Source organism: Stylophora pistillata, chromosome 14 (genome assembly GCF_964205215.1).
Source record: "Stylophora pistillata chromosome 14, jaStyPist1.2, whole genome shotgun sequence".
NCBI lineage: Eukaryota > Metazoa > Cnidaria > Anthozoa > Scleractinia > Pocilloporidae > Stylophora > Stylophora pistillata.
In genome coordinates, this window is record NC_142532.1 from 6,014,112 (window position 1) to 6,035,636 (window position 21,525).

General features: G+C 38.2%; 1 protein-coding gene, 1 non-coding gene and 2 pseudogenes across 3 annotated transcripts; 2 read left to right on the plus strand and 2 right to left on the minus strand.

The window, feature by feature from the left end:
* The window catches only part of LOC148716243 (uncharacterized), a 93,517-nt pseudogene that overhangs the window by 14,484 nt on the left and 57,508 nt on the right, over nucleotides 1-21,525 (minus strand).
* On the plus strand, nucleotides 6,664-6,735 carry Trnah-gug (transfer RNA histidin (anticodon GUG)). The gene has a single exon. It is a non-coding gene; the product is annotated as a tRNA-His (tRNA).
* Nucleotides 12,959-15,972, plus strand: LOC111344663 (uncharacterized; annotated as a pseudogene). Its single transcript, XR_015995050.1, has 2 exons — nucleotides 12,959-13,799; nucleotides 14,134-15,972. The product of XR_015995050.1 is annotated as an uncharacterized LOC111344663 (transcript).
* On the minus strand, nucleotides 16,182-18,435 carry LOC148716247 (uncharacterized). Its single transcript, XM_088745615.1, has one exon. It carries the CDS (start codon nucleotides 18,433-18,435, stop codon nucleotides 16,744-16,746), a length of 1,692 nt encoding a protein of 563 aa, XP_088601741.1. The 3' UTR covers nucleotides 16,182-16,743.

The window sequence follows — 21,525 nt, forward strand, 5'->3', positions numbered from 1 at the left end:
TTTCCACGCGCGTTCTCGCGCATTTAAAAATCTGGATTCTATAAGATCGACATTTGCTCATGATCTGTTATACCTACCGCTGACAATTGCGTGTTCTCGCGCGCGCGCCTACGATCTGATGTTTACAGAAGTTTACTGCTAATTAAGAAAATCATTAAACAGCTGTCAAAGATAGCCTCCCGGGCTCATCTTAAAAATCCTACACACGACTTCTGGCTATATCGTATTATTTTCCTTTAAGTTTCAAAGTCTTCTTCCACTTTAGATAGATTATCCTTCACTTGAGTTCTTCTTTTTTCGCCGTCGCAAGATTTCATATCGGTTGAATATTTCTTTTAAATGTGAAGTGAAGCAACCTTTACTTCTTCAAAAATCCTCTCCTTTATCTTAGTTTCTATCTCCTGCATTCATAGTAGCCGCTCAACACATCAAATACAAGCTCTTAGGTAAACTTCTCACAAAAGTAGAAAAAATTCCACGCGCCGCCATCTTTGTTTTGAATTTTCATCTTTTGATCTCGCGCTTCTTTCGCACGTTTCTCTCGCGCTCGTCACGCAAGAGTGACCTGTTCCCCGCGCGAGGAAACTGGTACGAGCCACCTTAAAACAAAGATGCCGCGAGGAATTTTTTCTGCTTACGTGAGAAGTTTACCTAAGAGCTTGTATTTGATGTGTTGAGCGGCCACTGTAAATGCAGGAGATAGAAACTAAGATAAAGAAGACGATTTTCGGAGAAGTAAAGGTTGCTTTACTTCGCATTTAAAAGAAATATTCAACCGATATGAAGTCTTGCGACGGCGAAAAAAGAAACCAAGTGAAGGATAATCTACCTGAAGTGGAAGAGGACTTTGAAACTTAAAGGAAAGTGATATGATATAGCCAGAAGTTGTGTGTAGGATTTTTAAGATGAGCCCGGGAGGCTATCTTTGACAACTGTTTAATGATTTTCTTAGCAGTAAACGTCTGTAAACATTAGATCGTAGACGCGCGCACGAGCACGCGCAGTTGTCAGCGGTAGCTATGACAGATCATGAGCAAATGTCGATCTTATAGAATCCAGATTTTTAAATGCGCGAGAACGCGCGTGGAAATTGCTAAACTCACGAAAGCTATTGCATGAAAACAAGTCCGGTGACCCCTTCTTTTTATTGTTCCAATACCATAACAACGTCGAAAAGAATCCTCAGAAAAAAAAAACTAGAAAATTCTACGGAAGGAAATTTGCGATGTCTGAAAATTGCCTTTTTTCTAGATTTTCTGAAGTTCCGCTCCGTAGAATTTTTGAAAAATCTTTGTGCATTCCTTTTCAAGTGCCAAAAGCAATCACTGAAAAAAATCATGGGGTCACCTAGTCTTCCTCGCAGCCGTTTTTTTTTTTTTGGATGTCACGCAACGCTCCTCCAAAAGAACGGCTGCTGACAACCAAACTACATTCCTTTCTCCGAATTGGCCAATCACAGCTCGGGTTCCATTTTCAGGAACCTTTTCGCGCCAGACTCACCTTTTGAGACTCTTCCAATCAGATATCGTTTTCTACCGCGATCCTCATGTGGAAAACACCAGTCAAATGGCGATTCTTGAAGGAGCTTTTCGCAAAGCGTCGTCAAAGTTCAAAATTTTCGAGCTTAAAGCTCGAAAATTTTGAACTTTTTAGTCGAGAAAGAAGATGTTTAGTCGAGAATGAAGATGTTTTTGTGAAGTTGCCTACAGGATCCGGGAAATCGTTAATATATCAAGCACTCCCGCTCGTGTTTGACCATGTTACCGATGAAAGTGGTCATATTATTGTTATTGTTGTTGCGTTGTACCAACGTGCGGAAACACTCGATAATTCGGGCCGATTTCCTGTACCGGTAATAAGCCACGAACATAACTAATCGGGTTCGCTCCAGCTAGCAGCGGACTGGCAAATGAAGAAGTACAAGTAGTGTAGGAGACGTTGCAGTGTTCTCGAAGCTTCGTCCGGTTTGTTGACGGCAAGCACGCGCTTTTTTCCCCCTGATCTCCATCTGTAGGTCGAAGCAAGCGTTTAGCCCTTGGCCTAGATTGAAAGGCGTTTTGTATTTCCTTTTGATTATTGATGTAATTTACTGTTTCTTATATATTCTGACTTTTATAATTTGTAGTAACCTCTTGAAATAGTGCGAATAAAGACTTTCAGTTCAGTTCTTAGCTTCTTCTACTTTCTCAGGTGCTCGCTGAAACTTTAACAACCGCTCAAACAATCTAGCGTTCGTGTCGTTGGCGTAGCAGTTGACGTCTATGTTAAGCGTATATTCTATAATTTCAACGAAATTGTGAGAAGTTTTCCCAAACATCTATACTCTATCTTTACCAGGGCACAACGATGAACATGTGAAACATGTTTCTCCCAACATCCACATTTTCGCGTGAAACCTTACGTCATTCAGATTTTTTGGTATGTGATTGGTCTGTTCAATAGACCGCGACCAAACCGCAAGGACAATGAGAAAGGAATGTAGTTCGGTTGTCAGCAGCCGTTCTTTTGGGGGAGCGTTGCGTGACATCGTCTCTCGTCTTACCACCCCTCTCTCGTTCCTTATTCCAGCGTCCCTTGGTACCAGTTCACTCTGTGTCGCACACGGTCTGCTTATGTGTTATTTCTGTTCGTCACAGGACACAGCGATCGTGAAATGTCCCAAAGACAAACTCTTCCGAGAATACATCGGTCTCGAGTTACAGGTGAGTAAAACGATTATTTAATAAGAAATTTTTGCTTTACTCTAATGCCGATAGAGTTATTTAAAAAAAAATTATCGAGGTTACCTTTGAAATGGAAAGAAAAATGAAATCAAATAGAAACATGATTGTATTAAAGTTTAAACCTTTCACTTCCTTGAGTGATCAAGACAGAAATTCTCCTTACAATATCAATACAATATAAAGCAGACAAGTAATGAGAACAAACAGAAATATCAATTAGGGGATCATAAGTTGATCTAATGCCAAATTCTCCAAATTAACATCATAGAGCTGTATATAACAGAAACTAAGGAGAATTGCTCATTATATCTTGAGAGTGAAGGAGTTAAGGAAACTTCCAAGTTTTATGCTTGAGATTTTTTCCTGTCCTCCCTTCCTTCATCTTTTTAATGGTTGGGTTTCAGGTGACGTCACAAGCTTTGCTGAAGTTAGTGTCCGCCATGTTGGTGTCCCTCGGGTGTCAAATTTATAAATAATTAGTCGATTTCTATAGTGAAGCCCTCTCTCTTATCGCCGTATTATTTCGCCAACTACATGAATATCCAGGAAGAAAAAAGCGATAAAATTATCTGCCATTCATCTTAAGGTATCCCAGTGCTCTCTGAGTATGCCGAAAGCTTAGAGAGTTGGAAGGAAAGATGTTTGCAAAAGATCTCGGTCATTGGGGTTGACCCTGCAAGCGTACCAGCCGAGAAGTTCAGTCCAAAATGCTTGCCTCCTGTGGAAGCGTCGGACTTGCTGAGTTACCTCGTTCTTGACACCAGCTTCTACACCAAGAAGCACTTCAAGGCGTTCAAGAGTCTAGAGGCGTTTAATCAAATGGTGTCGGGATTTGTAACCTCAGTTGTAGGCAAAGTAATCGCCGGCAAGTATGCCGTGAGAGCACGAGTTTGGCATTCACAGCATATGAATGATCCTTTAGTGAATATTTGGGTCATTTCCGAAAACGATGGGACTATTTTGTCAGCCCATTGCTTTGGATGCAAAGCTGGACTGGCTGAGTCATGCTCACATATCGCGAGTGTTTTATTTATGTTAGAGGCAACTACTAGAATTCATGGCAAGGTCGCTGGGTGTCACGAAAACTCAGACACCGAAAACTCAGGTCCCTCGAAGTGTTCTCCAAGCTTCCGAAGTGCTCCATAATTCGATAGTGCATAGCATAAAGCATGAACCAATTTTTTTATAATATAACCGGTGGAATAATGCAACAAATCCGACGCGAAAGACGAACAACAATATCAAGAGTGATTCTTCAGTGAGGCGAATCGTGACGGCGTTGATGCCGAGTCTTCTTTCGCGTTGTTTTTCTCTTTCTGCCTCATTTAAGAACTCTAGCCCAAGGGTCGCAAAATTGTCTTCGTTTTGGGACTGGTGGGCCGAGTCTCTGTTTGTATCCATTATTATCGCGAAATATTTAAGAATTTTAACAGAGCGACAACAAGGATCTGTGCGACGAAGTACAAAAAGGTAAACAAACGTCCCTTTCGGCTCGTCAAAATCACGCCACATTTTAATACTTTGGTGTTGGAGCGAGCACATTTGATCCCGTTAACTGTGAATGAAAAGTTCAAAATTAACGGGAAAAATGGAGGAAATCTAAGCTAAATGAAGTCTTGTGTCAGTCTAAAATGTTTTAATACTCAACCATCGGACGATTTTGCGAAACGTGCAACTTGCGGTCTTGCTTTTGCTGCTTCAGTTGGATGAAGACCCAAAAGGTCAAAATACACGAGGGATTACCAGGAGTGATCATGAGTCGAGTTTATCTCTTGAATTTTCGAGGAGTCTGAGTTTTCGGGGTGTGAGTTTTCGTGACACCCCAAGCTTACTTGCACTCAGGTAAAATGCTCATGGATTTTGCCGACATAGGTCAATGAAGTGCCGTATGCGAGGGCTAAAGACATCGATTTCTCATCGGCTAAGAAGCTCAAAGAAAAGCTCGACCAAAAAATCGAGGATCTACAACAGCCGCAAGCCTCGAACAATACAACAACTTCTAGTTCCTTCTGTTCTTCCCCTTGATTTGTGATGATCTTAGGTATAGCGCATTAGATCACATATATAATGAATTTTGCGCTATAGAAATAATAAAATTATTAAATTATTATACGAAAAAATCCTTAGTCTTTATGCTTTCCACTTTTGCTCGAACAGCCAACAATAATGCATAAAACCATCCCTTTTTTCTCACATGAACTCTTCGTTAGATACGGTTTGTTTACGCTCGAGGGACACCAAGATGGCGGATAGTAACCGTTGTTAAGGTATTGGTCACGTGGGTGAAACCCAAGGATTTGTATTTTTTTATACACGTTTCTTAAAAAAAAAACGTATATGTATTGGGTATTTTTGTGGTGGACAAGAACTGCGGCTCCGCAAGGGTGTTTCTAGTTGCCCTTTGTGATGCGTAATCTGCCACTTTTATCTGTTTTGCTTTTAACAGCTTCAAGAGTTCGATCGCTGTCGTAAGTTGTACGAGAAATTCCCGGAGTTTAATCCTGCAAACTGCACCACATGGGTCAAGGTTAGGAGAGAACGTTTTATGTTATTTTATTGTTGTTAATTTAGTTGTTTTTTATTGTTTTTCAATTGTCTTCTCTGTAAACTCTAGCAATTAACTATTGATGGAGTTTGACATGAACAAAAATTGCGGACGGACAATTATCGACCTGGGAGAGAAGAAACTAAAGAACGTTTGAGTGAAGAAACGTAAGGACGAACATGCGAAGGAATGCCAGGCCGCGCTCCCATTCGAATGAACAAATAAACAAGTTAGATAGGGGCATGAATAAACAAATGATCAAGTTAGCGAACGAAATTGAACAAATTACATCTTAATTAAATGAAGCAATCGAGAGAGACTGTGTAAGATATAAAAAAAGGAAAAGTGCTGTAGAATAGTTGAGAAAAGGCAATAGATGAACTTGCAACCGAAGTTGAGCGCTTTTCGATTGATGCAGTAAGAGGTTTCGCAGGCGACGATAGACGACTCGTAACCAGCATAATTTTTTCTTCTTAGTACGCCAAACTTGAAACCATTCTTGGTGATACTGAAAGAGCACGTGCGATGTTTAAACTGGCAGTCAACCAACCATTGCTTGATATGCCCGAGGTAATGCATTACATTGAAGCGCGTAGTTAACTAAACACACAGCATTTCTTTTTTATTCATTGCCTGTTCCAGGCCATAAATAAAGGAGGAGAAATGCACATGAGAAATCAACGAAGATTGCCTGGTCACATGTTCTAGAGTGACAGAACCCGGACACAGTGTCCACTCTGGAGATCAGCCGAAGAAATTATTTCGCCAATCGGCATTTCACATGTAACGGTCTTTTACATAAACTATGAAAGGCCATTAATATTGAGAAATTTTTCAGGTGGGCTAAGAACAGTTTATGAAAAATCTCGGCAACATTACCGAACATCTCCATACTTTACTATGCAAACAGTTTAAGGATAAAGAAAACAATGGCGAAACAAAAGATTTGTGACTACGGCTTCATGAGGTTTCAATGGCTTAGCAGGCTTGCCGTGTGTGTGTTTTTTACTCTTTCAAAGAAAATTCATGATGTGAACTTTCTAAGAAACGCGCAAGATTTATAAAATCACAGCTTGTATTTTGATTCAAATGTTATAGTAATTGTTTTGAAAGAAATGAAATTTGCATCATAAACGTTCTCACCTCACTGAAGTAAATATTCAGGTAAAGCTTACTAATGAACAAAGGATTTTACACTGGAAGTTGCTTTTTTCAGGAGAATTTCGTTGTTGAACATTTGTCGCATATATGCATCACTTCCTTTCGACTGTTAAGATTCGTATTTTCATAACTTGTTTCAAGCACGTGTAAATTGTACAAGTTCCTCTATTTGAGGGATAAGTTATAAGGGAATCAGTTAGGTAGAACGGAAATGACGTTGATAGTGTATTGGCAGCCGTGATCGTATAGTGGTTAGTACATTGCGTTGTGACCGCAATAACCCAGGTTCGAATCCTGGTCACGGCACTCATGAAATGTTTTCCTCTTTCTTTTTTTAACTGAACAGTTTTTACGCTGTTTTATTATCCCACTTTACTTCAATAGTTTTGTAAGCAAAAGAAAATTACTCCTTTTTTACTCAGTTTTCCCAAAATTTCCCCCACTTTCAGTTGTTTAGAATTGTAATATAAAAGTATTTTGCCAACCAGTTAAAAAACGGTATTTTGTTTGTGTTCTCAGGTTTTGTGGAAGGCGTACAGAGATTTCTCAACTTTTCTTCCTGCTCGCCATTTCGTCCAACACGAAACTAACAAACAACGGAGAAAACACGCAGAGACATATAAAAATGACTCACCGTTCAAGTATTTCATACAGCTGAAGTAACCAGGTACACCACGCTCGCAGCATTGCTTGGGAGTTTTCTTCTCAAGTGAAGTAGCAGCGAAAATACAAGCGCCATGTTCATTCAAGAAGCGAGCCAGCTCTGTGGCGTTGTTAGCGGCTGCACAGTGAAGTGGGGTCCTGTGCGGTGTGAAAAAAGGATAGAGAAAAAAACATTTACACATAATTAAATCGTTTAAAATAGGTCCGCAAAGCGTACATGCGTCTTGTGCGTAAATATGTTCTTGGTACTTACACTAATGTGAATGGGTGATACATGTATTTCAATTTGTATACTTTAGGAGGGTTCTGTAGAGAGTAGGATCGATACGTTAAATTGAAATACCCCAAGTCCCGATAAAAGTATTCTGTTAAGGAAGTTCACCAAGAAATAAGCATTTTTTTTTTTTCAGAAATAATTGTATTATTTATCAAATTTAACTCTTTGCCTGTCAGACCTCAACATAAACATAAAGTGTTAATACTTTATAGTGAACTAACTATTTTTATATCAAGAACCCTTACTTTCCTCACCAATTCCGTTAACAGCAGTAATTTTGAAAATCAACTAGGTACCAGGTCTCATAGCAACTGGATAATTGCTTGCATAATGATCCACAGGACTTCGGTCAAAATTTAACATCAACATGAACATAATGTGCTAGCCTCAGATGTAATGAACTTAAAACTTAGAGTGTACCCAATAGGTAAAGGAGTGCTGCCCAGATGTAATGTATCTAATAAGGGCATAAACAATTACAATGATCCAGCAATGAGACTATAAGTTTATTTGGCTATTCAACAATTACAGAAATAGTTCTCCTTAACCTTTTTGGTTTGGTTGGAAACAATTTTTTGGGTCATTTATCACTAAAGGTTGTGCTTTGAGGTTTTCTGAATATGCTCTTTGAGTTGTAACAAGTATTAAAAAACTGAAACATGAATATCAATAAGGTTATAATGTAAGAGGTTTAAAAAGAAAATATATGACCATGACAACAACTCCTGGATGATAGAAAAGAATATCTCATTATTCCCTTATGAAAGGTTGAAAAATAAGAAAATATAACAAAAACAATTCTTGGATGATAAAAATGACTGTCGTAATTTCTGTTTGTGTTTCATTTGGATTTCACAATAGTTTTTTTTGCTAAAAGCTGAAAAAAGAGGAAAATGTAACAACAACAAGTTCTGGATGTTAAAACTTTCCATTATCCCTGTATCTGTGTGGTCTAGACATTATAGCGTTTGCTATCACACATCAGTAAGCATCTACTTCAAGAATAACTTCCACAATTTCTTGGCTCTGGTGACCTCTGTTGATGCTTAGATAACAGTGGATTACTGTAAATTGAAAGGAAAGGAAAGAAATAAACAATTAGCAAAAGCCACTTAAAGATTGTTAAAACGCTTTATGACGTAATATAAAAGAGAACTTCATCACAAAGACACGAACGGAGAAACACGAATTTTTTCAGGAAAGTCAAAGGCTTGGTTGTCCGAGAAAAAAACCGCCAGACAACCCAGGAAAAAAATTATAGTACATTTCATGAATTACATCGTGATGTTCAACAAGGTAAAGATTAGAGTTGCATATTTGAGACACAAAAATAGCTCTAAATAGCTCTCTTCTGACTGATGGAATCCCCGACGAATCTTAAAAACTAAGTAAATCAAAGGTAATGTCACTGTTAATTGAACGTTTTTCGTTTCGTTCAATAATCCACGATAAGAGTGACATGTTGTCTTTTATGGCGTTCCATCACCGCCAAAATTCAAACTTAGCCCTCTATCCACGCATACCATCATTCACTGGCAACATTCAAATATTCAATTAAAACATCCAACCCTCCACCACAACATTCATATCAGGCGTTTAAAATACACTCACAACATTCAAACATACACTCCAAACATTCCATCCATCGAGTGAAACATTCAAAGCCGGCATGCGAAATCCACTTACAACATTTGGACATGCAATTTAACAAGCGGTTATTCAATTCCAACTTTTATTTCGGATATTCGACTTTCAATTCGACAGTCCATTCAACCATTCGATTATTCAATCTGAACATTTAATACGAATATTCAATCCAAACATTCAATTCGAACATTCGATTCAAACATTTGATTATTCAATTCGAACATTCAATATTCAAACGTTCAATCTAAACATTCAATTCCAACATTCACTCCGAACAATCAATTCGAACGTTCAATCCAAACATTGTAACATCGTTCCCACTGTCATCTGACCAACATCCGGGACGTTCGACAGTCGAAAGGTGGGAAAGAGAGGAGTCATATCCAGTGGTTGTGCGTGAACCTCTACTTTACCTTGAAGTTATTGCGATATTTTGCATGTTTTAGAAATCAAGCTGTTAAAGTTCTCTGGGAAATCTATTTTGACGTGGCAAATATCTCTTTCTGTTGGCAACAGAAGTGATTTAGTTCGGGCATATCCATTCTATTTGATAATGAAATAAAACCTCAACGTCAATTTCATGGACCATCTTGAATTTATTACATCTAAGTCTGCAACAGTAATCACAGTGTGCAGTTACCCTTTACGATCCAAGACCGATCCTTGCAATATCAATAGACCACACAGGTGACAAGAATTCAACAAAATGATGAACACTAGGAAACTATGTTGTGAGCTCACAAGCAATTCTTCTCTCTATCACTGTGTGCAGATCAATAAAGGAGTGCAGAAAATTTTATAACACACCAAACCAAGAACTTGAGAAAGCCTTTAACTTGAGACATGATTATAAGTAGGAACCGCTTTTGCGCAATGATTTATGTAGCCAGTAGGTTGCTATATTCTCAGATTGTGTTACTACAAAGATACAGTACACTGTAAGTGATTGTCTCGATTTGCTGTAGTCTACAGTATCTACTGGATGCAAAGAGATTCCATTTGGGCAAGCTGTAGCCAGGATGTACTGCCCTCTAGGCAGTTTTCAGTAACCTAGAAAATACTCCTTATAATTACTTAAATATAATTTCCTGATCCTCAAACATTTACTTGGCTGTCGGGCAGTGAAGGATAAAATCCATGAGCTCGACAGGAAACTCAACTAGCCCCAGGCTAGCAGACAAGCTTTTCTTTGCACATGGAGACATCACTCTACTGTACTAGTTTCTCAACCTCACTTAAGATTTGACTATAAAGTTTAATGGCATAGGTGTCAGAACTGTCACGGCTGATATTTCTAGGTGATGATAGCTGACTTTTATTAACTGGACAGAAAGTTACGATGAATATATGAAGTTCATATATTCTGAACTGCAGTTATGGATACGTATAATGCACGATCCTCGCAGTAGAGATTATTTTCGCAGCCTGATTTTTTTCAGGTCTGATTTTCGCTATTGCATATATAGCGCTCTCTGCTGCGAGGATCGTGCATCATACGTATGGGCAGAAAGTGTCAGGAACTTCAACTGATCTTGTTTCCACTTCATCTGGAACAGGACCCTGCCCGTCTATGCCATAATCCTACACAGAATAACAATTTTGATTTTAATCACTATTAGCAAATTACAACAATATTCTATTGAAAACTATTTAGATTTGTTGTCATTATTTTGTACAGTTGTATGAAGGATCTTTTCATTATCGTGTCTGGTCAAGAGTTTTAGTACAATATTATTACACTTTCAAGAGGCAAGGATTGCTTCAGAATTCAAATGACAGGTATCCCTCATGTGTGTTCCGGCATCACGTACATGTAAGACAACGTACACCTGACAGTGCTAATACATGGTAAGGACTGTCATTAAGAACCGTAACCCGTAACACCTGTTATGGCTGAGCCTGAGTATGCTTGATTTTCCCTTGATGCTACAGGTGAAATTGGCTGTTGTTGATTAAATTTGACCACAAAGTAACACGTTTACTACAGGTGTTGGGAACAAGGATATTTGTGACTCAAAACTTAATGACAGCCCTGATGGCGATGGCCTTACAAGTGAAACCCTTTTATAAAGGACAAGTTGAATTGCCAATAAAATCCGCCGAAGATGTAGCAAACGTATATTGTCCAAGGAAAAGAAGACGGCAATGTTAAGCTGAAGTTTACACTTAAAGTGTCTGGTGCCCACAGTGTTAAGGCGAAGATTGATGGCGGAAAGCTTCCAACCTGTCCGTTCACTTTGTCAGTGAAAGAACGTGAACTAGCCGTAGTCGGTGAGTTGGATTTAAATTTCATCCAAAGCGGCAGGAGTTGCAGGAACCAACTGGAATCGCTGTAAACAGGCAAGGAGATATAGCTGTTGTAGATCATCCGGACACTGTGTTCTTGTAAGGAGGGAAGTGTTTAAGACAAATTGGAAAAGAAGGAACAGCTCCCGGACAATTCAAATGTCCCAGCGGCGTCTTGTTTTTAAACGACAACGAAATTCGTTAATTTTTTATTATGCAGATCAATTAAATGATAGAATACAACACATAAATATTAAGACAAACTGTTTGGAAAATCTTTGGACAAAGAGGTGAGGGAAAAGGACACTTAAGGAAACCACTTAGTATTTTCCTCGATAATAAAGAACGTGTAGGCAAAAATCAAAGAGTTCAAGTGAGTTCAAACGAGAGCGAAACTACGTTCACAATAGGAGATAGTGGACCAGAGAAACTTGGCAAACCATACAGCAGTGATCCTTACAAAAACATTTTCCAGGTATCTGAAAGAGACAACCACTGTATAAAAGCATTTGATTCGTCAGGAAAGTTTTTCTACAAGTTTGGAAAACAAGGGAATCAAGTTGGACGGTTCAACACACCCCGTAGAGTGTGTTTAGACGGGTCCAATAATTTACTTGTTTGTGACTATAAAATAACAGAGTTCAGCAATTTTCTTTGGACAGTCGCTTTCCAGGTAGAACCACTGTTCTTTACGACGTCCCAGTCACATTGCAACAGCACCAGATGGGCGTAAACTAGTCTCTTCCAGCGCAGCTAAGAAAGTATACATACTGAAGTAGACTTGTAATTCACGATCATTTAATTAATTTATCCAAGCAGAAACTATATTGGATCAATTTTCCCGGCCCATCCAAAGATTTCGCGGCAGAAACGATTCACTGTGAAAATGCTTCTTTAGCTTCAAATGCAGATGTCGAAGGAGGGGGGGGGGCGGGGTAAGATTTTGAACAAAATTGACGAATACCCCATACAGTCGCTTATATAGGAAAACTATCATCAGAAAATGAAACTTGAACGAGTTTGAGATAGGTTTAACCATTAATTGTGTTTCGCTCGACTTGACCTGGTCGAATAACACTAGATCTTTTAAGATGAAATAGCCCTTATCAAGGAAAAAAACTGTAACACGGTCTAATGAAGGTCTGAGGAAAAGTCATGTGAACAGAATTTGAGGGAAAAAAAAACAGGCAAATGCACAAATGGTTTTAAGTAGTAAGGCAAACATAAAACAATTTTTTTAAACTCAATAATGTGTCTTGTAGTTGTCGCCTGTTTTCTCTCAGATAATCTCCAAAGTAAATTAAAGGGAATTTTCTTCACAGTTCGTATAAATGGAATTATCATTTCATTAGAAGATATAGAAAAGGTATAACCAAGTGGCTTCACACTTTAACTCCCAAGATCCAATTAGTAATTCTCCCAACTGACTGCCATACATTTCTTTGTAAATTAGAGAAAAGAATTTGGTGTTATGATCAGTTTGAAAGGTAACCCTTTGGAATTATAAGTGACTTGTTCATCGCCTCTTTCGAGTAAAAGGGTGAAGGCACTGGAATTGAGATCTAGAGTTGCAATTCCTTTTCATCTACACTAGCACTCAATGAGATTTGTATCTCAGAATTCTCAAAAACATCTTATTCCCTGTGTCTTGTAAACAACCAACTAGTTTGCCTTACATAAGTTGAACTTTCTAACAATTCTTGATAATATTCATGTTTGTACCATATACCTATTTAGCAATCAGGTGCATTTGTTTCCCTTCTTAATCCCATTGACCTGTCTTAATCCACTGATGATATTGTAAATACAGGCTGAGTTATTCTATGTGGCAAATATATTTCATTAATTTGTTACATTTTTAGTTTGGATGAATAAAAATTTGTTAAATACTTGACTTGTACTTATTGTGTGCAATTTTAAGTTATGCACCATTAACTACTCATTACTAATTAACAATTGGTCTATGCTTTAGCGTGCACTATCGAGTTATGGAGCACGCGGGAAGTTTGGAGAGCACGAAAGAAGCGTAAGAGTTGCCTGAGGTAATAGCCGAGGGCAACTCTAGCTTCTTGAGTGCCAAATGTTCACCCAAGGGGAGTTGTCAGAAATCAGTAGATTGAAGCAATATTGCTGTTTAATAATTCATATTGTTTTTAGTAGGAAAATCTCTGAATATTGAATATTACTGAAGGTTACAACAAGAGAAGCAGTGCTATCTACAGTTTTAGTATATTCACCGAATCTAAATATGGCGGACGGCGCGGGGAGAATGGGCCGTACGTCACGTAAACGAGGCTGGTCAGTCATCTAGTTTTCCCGCCGTCTTTGAAATTTTTGCTGAAAACATGGAAACTGAACTTACTGAGGAAGATATTGTGGGAGCTAGCCTCTGTGGAAGACAGCCCTGTTCTCTGAAGAACGACGAGCTTCGTTTCTGGCTCAAATGTCGTGGAGATTCTTTGAAAGGTCTCAAAACGAAGGCACAACTTGTTAAGCGGTAGGTGAGACAGACTGATAAATTCACTTTCACTTCTTTGTAAGCTTTACTTTCGGAGATTGTTCAAACATTCGAAGCGATTGCAGTTTAATCAAAAGAAAAATAAAAGGAGATTATCACTTTATAAAAGTCAGCAATATTACAGAATTGTTATAGTTGGATTATTGATAAGAAATAGGACCGTTTCGCGCTTTTCGACTCGTCAAACTTGTCAACCTTCTCTTAATATGAGTTTGTTAGTTAGAAATCACTTAATATCAGCAGTCATTTCAAATGTGCAATGTTATTTATTGTTTTGCTGCTTTAGATTTATATAAGGGAACTTTTTTTTCAGAGTCGAAGAATACATTAAATCCGGCAGAGATAAAAATGTGATCGACCCAGATGACGACAAGATATACACAAAACGTAAACGATTAAAAACAGCGCACAACAATCCAAGTGACAAGTCAAATTTCTCTCTTACACCCTTGTATCCTAAAGATGGATGGGGTAAAAGTCTTCAAAGGATGCCGTTTTTCACACGAGCTGAAATGAATTTGCATATTGCCAAGACAGGGAAGAATCTTGACCCAAGTAAAAATCATTCTGTGCCGACATGTATCAGGAAAGCGACGACATTCGAAAAAGATCGCTATTTGAAAGACATTGAAACTGCTAGTGACTCAAATTTCTTTTATTTTAAAGCATGTTGCTACCATAGCTTTAGAAAAAACGACCCACCCCATGACATAAAAGTGGCTTTGTCGATCATTTCTGGAAGTGTTATCCATGCAATTTGCACCTGTATTACAGGAGAACTCGGATATTGCAACCATACATTAGCATTGATGCTTATAATCTGCAAATACAGTTTACATGAATGTAATCATGTGAACGATCTAGACAATGAGGATGAAATGAACCCTAAGGAAGCCTGCACTTCAAGATTGCAACTTTGGCATAAGAGAGGTAGAGGAGCTGTGATAAAACCGCAACCAGTGATGGATGTCTTTGTGTCTAAAACCAAAAGTGAAGCTAAAATATCTACTACTTCAAGGGAACCAGGAGTCAAGTGTCTTTTGTATGAGGCTAGAAACTCCATACAGAATCAGATACAAGCTGAATCTAAACTTCAACTAAAACTTGAGGCTATAAATCCCAAAATGGCCCTGGCACAAATCATGGCATCCAATACTTCCAACCAACCAGATTGTATTGAATCAAAATTTGGCAGTTGTGCTCAGGGATCATATGGGAGCTACCAACTAGCTTTTACTGAAGACAACTTTAATGTGTACATGGACATATCTTCATTCTCAAGAGTACCTTTACAAGAAATCTATGAATATCCATAATTTCCTTTGATGGATAACCAAGATGATGTTTACACAATACCAGAAGAACTTGGGGAAGCAGAGCAGAGATTACTAAGAAACATTAAAGTGGACAAATCTCAAGTGAATGACATTGAAACTAAAACAAGAGGGCAATCAGGCAGTGAGGAATGGAAAAGGGAAAGAAGGTTTAGATTTACTGCTTCCGATTTTGGATTGATTGTGAACAGAAAAAAACAACATGAGTCCCTTGTTAACAACCTTCTACATCCAAAACCTATAAATAACAGATTTACCAGGCATGGGAATCAGTATGAAAGTATTGCAATAAGACAATACCATAAGTACATGCATTCAGTAAAAAAGCCGGTTTTAGTTTACAAGTCAGGTCTTGTTGTTTGTTTAACCTCACCATACCTTGGTGCCTCCCCAGATGGCAAAGTTGTAGACAAAGGCTGTACCTCACCTTTTGGGCTTATTGAAGTCAAATGTCCAGAGACAAAGTTTATGGTAACACCCCTTGATGCCTGTTCTCATGATGGGTTCTTTTTAGAAAATTGTGATGGCCAGCCAAAGCTGAAACGAGACCACTCTTACTACAAACAGGTACAGGGCCAGCTAGGAATCACAGGAGCCAAGTGGTGTGATTTTGTTGTTTATACAAGCAGAGGAATGAGCATTGAGAGAATCCCATTTCAGGAACAGTTCTGGCTCAATCTACAACAACGTCTGAAAGATTATTACTTCACACACTTTATCTCCAAAGCAGCCAGTGAGTTTAGCAAAAGTCAATGACTTGTTTCAAAACCTTTTATGCAGAACATAAAAATGACATTCTAATTCATGGATACAGCAACTTTTCTAGTAAATAGGATAAAATCATGTTCAGAAAATATGGAATACTATTTTGCATAATAAACCATTGACAGACTGCAAATTGAAACAATGGGGTGACAATTAGTTAGGTTACATTTAATTTGGCCTGATTATATAAAGTGCCAGGGTTTACCAGTGTGTTTGTCTCCCCTGCTAGTTAAAGGAAAAAGAAAGCAGCTTGGTCAGCCCACTTCATAATAATCAGGACCTTGTGTCACACTTTAATTAAGTTGTATCTTTCAATTGCATTGTGTTGTTCTCATTGTGATCTATCTATGATACCCTTGGATGGCTAATTTAATCACTTATATCAAAGCTGTGCAACCCCAGCAAATTACTGAAAAGAGTAATAATTGCGCGATTTTCCTTCTAATTTGTGAGTGACATTCAACAAAAGAAAACAATGAGTTTTAACACTAATGCTATTTAATAGTTAGGATATTCGTTTAATGATGAGGAAAAAGACACTGTACTTGTAATAGCCATGTATTGGCACTACATTTTAATTACCTTTGAGAGAAATGAAACTTAACAATTACCAAATGTACCTGTGTATCATAGTTACAGGCTTTAGTACAATACTTGATACAAATGAAATTTAACAAAAGTTTGTTTTTGGTTAAGGATGAAAAGTAGATTTCCATATGGGTATGTTAATAAAGGCATTATGGTTAACACATTGAATATGTAAAATGCGTACTGATTGTCATATTGATATACATGCTTGACCACACAAAGTATGGTTGGGTCATTCATTCTGATATGAGAGGGTCATGTGTATTGCATAGGAATGCACATACAGACCACATTTGATTAACCACTCCAAACATGCTGAGGGGAATCACTTTGTCCCAGATATGAAAGTTCTTTATTTTGTTAATAGCCCTCTCAACATGAATTCTTACGCTAGCTATTTGCTGGGTTTTGACAACATTTTCAGCAGACATTTGTGAATCACCTCCTAAAAATGGTGGGATGTTGTTCTGGACACCCAAAGGTAACAAGTCATCAATTTGAAACCCTTTGTCTGCCATGACCTGGTCACCACATTCAAAATCTTGAGCCAGGAACCCACTCCTCGTTACAATTTCTCGGTCACTGATGCTCCCTGTGTAAAGCTGGCTGATAAATGTTATTGCTCCGCTGGGAGCAATACCGATCAAGGCCTTTAAGGTGACATGATTTTTATACGAACTAAAAAGTTCACTGTTTAAAAGCAAACTGCTAGGCATTTCACATCTCACCTCTGTGCAGTCTATTATGACTCTCGTGTGAGGGTATTTTTCTTTGAATATAGCTGGCATAGTCTCATCAATAGCCCTCCTTGAAGGCCATATGCATATAGGAGCAAATTTAAGGTACATGAAGTTTATCCAAGTAACAAAAATTCTGCTAAAGGTTGACTGCCCAACACAATACAGATGAGCCAGATGTAGTTCTGCAAAGCCTCTCCTGAGTCGGCATATCACAATGAAGAACTGGTCCCTTGGTTTGATTTTGCATTTGGGTCCCCTCTTGTTGTTCACATATTGTTCAGTCTGTTCACTCCCTTCTTCATAAAAGTCATCTGGTAAGTCTTCACTTGCTTTTTCTTTGGGTCGTATGTTTTCACAATCTGTTCCTGGATCAAGGTATTCCAACATCGCGTTAAAGACGTTTATGTTTGGAAAACCAGTATAAAAAGCAACATCTTGGTCACGATCGAACCGATCAACACAAAATGTTCTCGATTCTAGGCTCGAGTTGGTGTCTTTGAGGCTCCTTACTTTTGATTGGAGACTTTCGTTTTCTTTTAAAAGTTCCTCGGAACGTCTCTTTTGTTCAGCTAATACTTCCTCAAGGCACACCAATTTGTCTTGTAATTCCTTACAAGAAATACAAGTGTTATCATCCTCCATACTATCTCCAGAATGTTGCTCTTCTTCTACAGCCGATTCAGCAATAACACATTTCTTCTCAGTACTATATCCAGAATGTTGCTCTTCGTCTACAGCCGATTCAGCAATAGCACATTTGCTCTCCGCACGATCTCCAGAATGTTGCTCTTCTTCTATAGCCGAATCAGCAATAACAGATTTGTTATTTTCTGCTGTTTTGTCCAACCTTCGCTTCCTGGACGACGAAGCAGTCGAACGCAATCGGTTTTTGGGCGGCTTTCTCTTCTTTGGAGAAACACTCCAGAAAAATCTCGACGGAACTGACGTTTCCAATGGATGAACCCGTCCAGTTAATGTTTTTCTCAGATCAGACGGCTTGAAATGTAGTGAGCAAACTTTAGTTTTGTCAGTTACTTGGAAATCCCTCCCTTCGTCGCGTCGAATGGCGTGAATCCATTGTTTTCTCCTTGAACGCTCCTTTGGGAAGTTGAAAAACGAAACTTTTTCGCCTTTTCCCGACTTGTAACCTCTCTGAGTGCAACCAACAACACAGCAGTGTGAAGGCATAGTTTGAACGAGGTACAATCTCGATGCAAATCAATAAAAAGCTTCGTATAAAAACTAGTTCAATGAATAGAAACATTTGAGTTTGCAAAGCTGTCGACTGACCAGCCTCGTTTACGTGACACAAGGCCCAATCTCTCCGCGCCATTCGCCATATTTAGATTCGGTGTATTAAATAAGAGGCATTTGACTTTCATTAAATACCAAGAGGGAATACACATATTTTGACCTTTTTGTGGTTTAAAAATACATTTCATACAAAAAACTGAAAACCACATCAAAAAACCTTGTGCATTCACTATTATTTCCCACAAGATATTTGAGAATTGATTTGCAGTCAACTGGATCAGACAATATTCCTTCTCTGTAATCACTTTTAGAATCTAAACTTATTTCAATTCCACAAACGTCAACAGTTTTTGGCAAATCATCTTGCAGTAAATACTTGTTTAAAGATGAATTTTCTTATAATCTTTTACCACACTGAATAACATTAGATAAGGGGTTTGAATTCCAATAACTGCATGATTTTATTACGGGGTAGCAGAGTGAATAAACAGCCACAGCACAACTCACATCGAACTTTCTGGTCGCACAGGCATTGACAAAATTGTTGCAATTTTCAGATATAAGTGATTGAAAGGCTCTAACTAAGGAGGTACAGTACGGATATCCTTCTATTATAGTTTCTTGATGAATAGTACCGGTGTAGCTCTCACTGTATTGAAGTTCATAATCAGTCTTTAACACATTTAAAAGTGTGAGTAATCCTTTTTTTTTATTTTTTATTTTTATTTAAGGATTTGTACCAAGTACTGGAGCAGAAACAATAGGACATGGGTCCCCTACGAGGTTTAAGCTCCAACAAACAAACCCACCCATCCCACCCCAGGGGAGGACATCCATCACACAGTAATCTCATGCGTGGGAAATTAACGTCTTCTACCCCTAACCCTGTAGGAGATGGGACCTCCATTTATTCGTCCTTATCCGAGAAGACTAGAATATCTAACCATTTCTTGATGTTATAGAAAGGTAGCATATTCTTCTCAATTATTTTAAGACCTTGAGTTAAAAATAATTGTATTAAAAATAATTGCATTAAAAATAATTGTATTAAATAATTGCATTAAAAGTAATTGTCTGGTTAACCAAGACAAACATGAATACAACTGATTTCCAATACTCATTATTGACATGAAATCATCAGCAGAATTGATTTCTTGTTTGTTATTGTAAATCAAAGAGCATAAACTCATTGCAACACATTGTAGTCCTGAATTTTGTCCAAATATCAATTCATTAGCTTGGCTATATGGTGCCATTATTGTTTTTCTAGGGTCAATGTACATTGGATTAGGACCAGGATTTTTCTCGCCATCTGAACTAAGTTGAAATTTACAATAGTTTGATGCGTGTGTCTGACCCTTATAAAGACACAATGGTCTATTACAAGAAAACATTGATAAATACCACCTTGCTCTATACTTCAATTTCATTATCCTCTGATACACCCTCACTGAAAAATTCAACAAATACTTCTTTTCATGTTTTGTAACTTTATTTAATGTTACCCTCTTCGTATTAAGCTTACAAATATTCTTTGTAACTCTTCTAACCTTCACATAACGACGTAGCCAAGAGGACTTCGGTATGCTTGGACGAATACGCTCATAAACAAATTCCTTCAGTTTTCTGCCCGGCCTTTCTTCTGAGACGTTTCAGAGTAGCTTCTGGTATTTTACTGGGTTCTCGATCACGTCTAAATACACGGTTGTGTTTACATGTAAACATAATATGACATAACTCGTTTGGTATAGCAGGTTTCACTTGACATTTCTCGATAAAAAGTTCACTCGTAAAGGATCGCTCGTAAATTGATCTCTCGTAAAGTTCGCGGAACGACCCGTTCCCAAAGCGCTCCACAAGTTTTAGTGCGGTTCTACCGCGAACGGTGTGTGACTTTGTATACACATTGGGCGTAATAACGATGGAATTTCTTTCGGGTACCTGGGGCGGATCCAGGATTTAGTCAAGCGGGGTTCGGAGAATTGTCCCCCTCCGGAGGGGTCCGATAATTGAAAATTAGGTCTTCGGAAATATGATTTCCAGCGTTCTGAGGGAAAATTTAGGGAATTTAGGGGGTTCGACCGAACCACCCCTGGATCCGCCATAGGGTACATCAAGCAAGGAATTGTCCACGAAGACAGCCATTGTTTTGTTGCTTTAAACCATACGCTCTAGGGTTCATTCTACGCATGCGCTGTAGTGGAACAGCGTTTTGAGATTGAACGCAAAAAAAAAAAAAAAAAAAAAAACACAGCCGAATTTATACCTCGGACGTTTCCTTCGGAGGCCCGAGTAAAAATTGTTGAAGCAAGATTCTTGACGTCAATTTACAGGATTAAATGCATATCTTAAATTAATGTTTGTTGACAAAAACATTTCAAAGTTGCGTTGCTTGTACGTAGCCTGCTTAAGGATTGCAAAATTAATCCCTCACAAGTGTTGAACAATTACAAAGATTGAATATGACAGAAAACAGAAAATTGATGAAAAAAAGAAGGGGGAGAGAGAGTGCACGCATTGGTTACATTTTAAAGAACTATGAAGGGCAACAAATTCGTTAAATGAACCTTTTAATCGTGGTTTGCACAAGTCATAGGGCCCCGAAGTTTTTCCTTTAATTACAGGCGATTAATTCTCTCCTCTTTCATTAACAATACGACTTCTATAACGGATTTTGTAAATATAAAGTTTGTAGGCAAATATACATTCACTTCAATGACGCAGTAGATAAACAGTTCACGTTACAACCAGGTCAACTGAGCCAAGGACAATGACAATACAAAAGTAGATGAGTACACATTTATTCTGTTTTGTTTTCTTCGAATCTGAAACAAAGGCTGTTTCTTTGAAATTTTTTTTGAGTAACGTCTGTCCTCGTGCAAAACCACAGGCAAAAATGTTTACCACAATCGGGACTAATCTATATGGATTGAATTTCAGCGACTATTTTGAACTTTGTAAAAACACTTAATCGAGATCTAACCACCTATATAAACTACAACTCAAACTCGCAAAACTGAACTG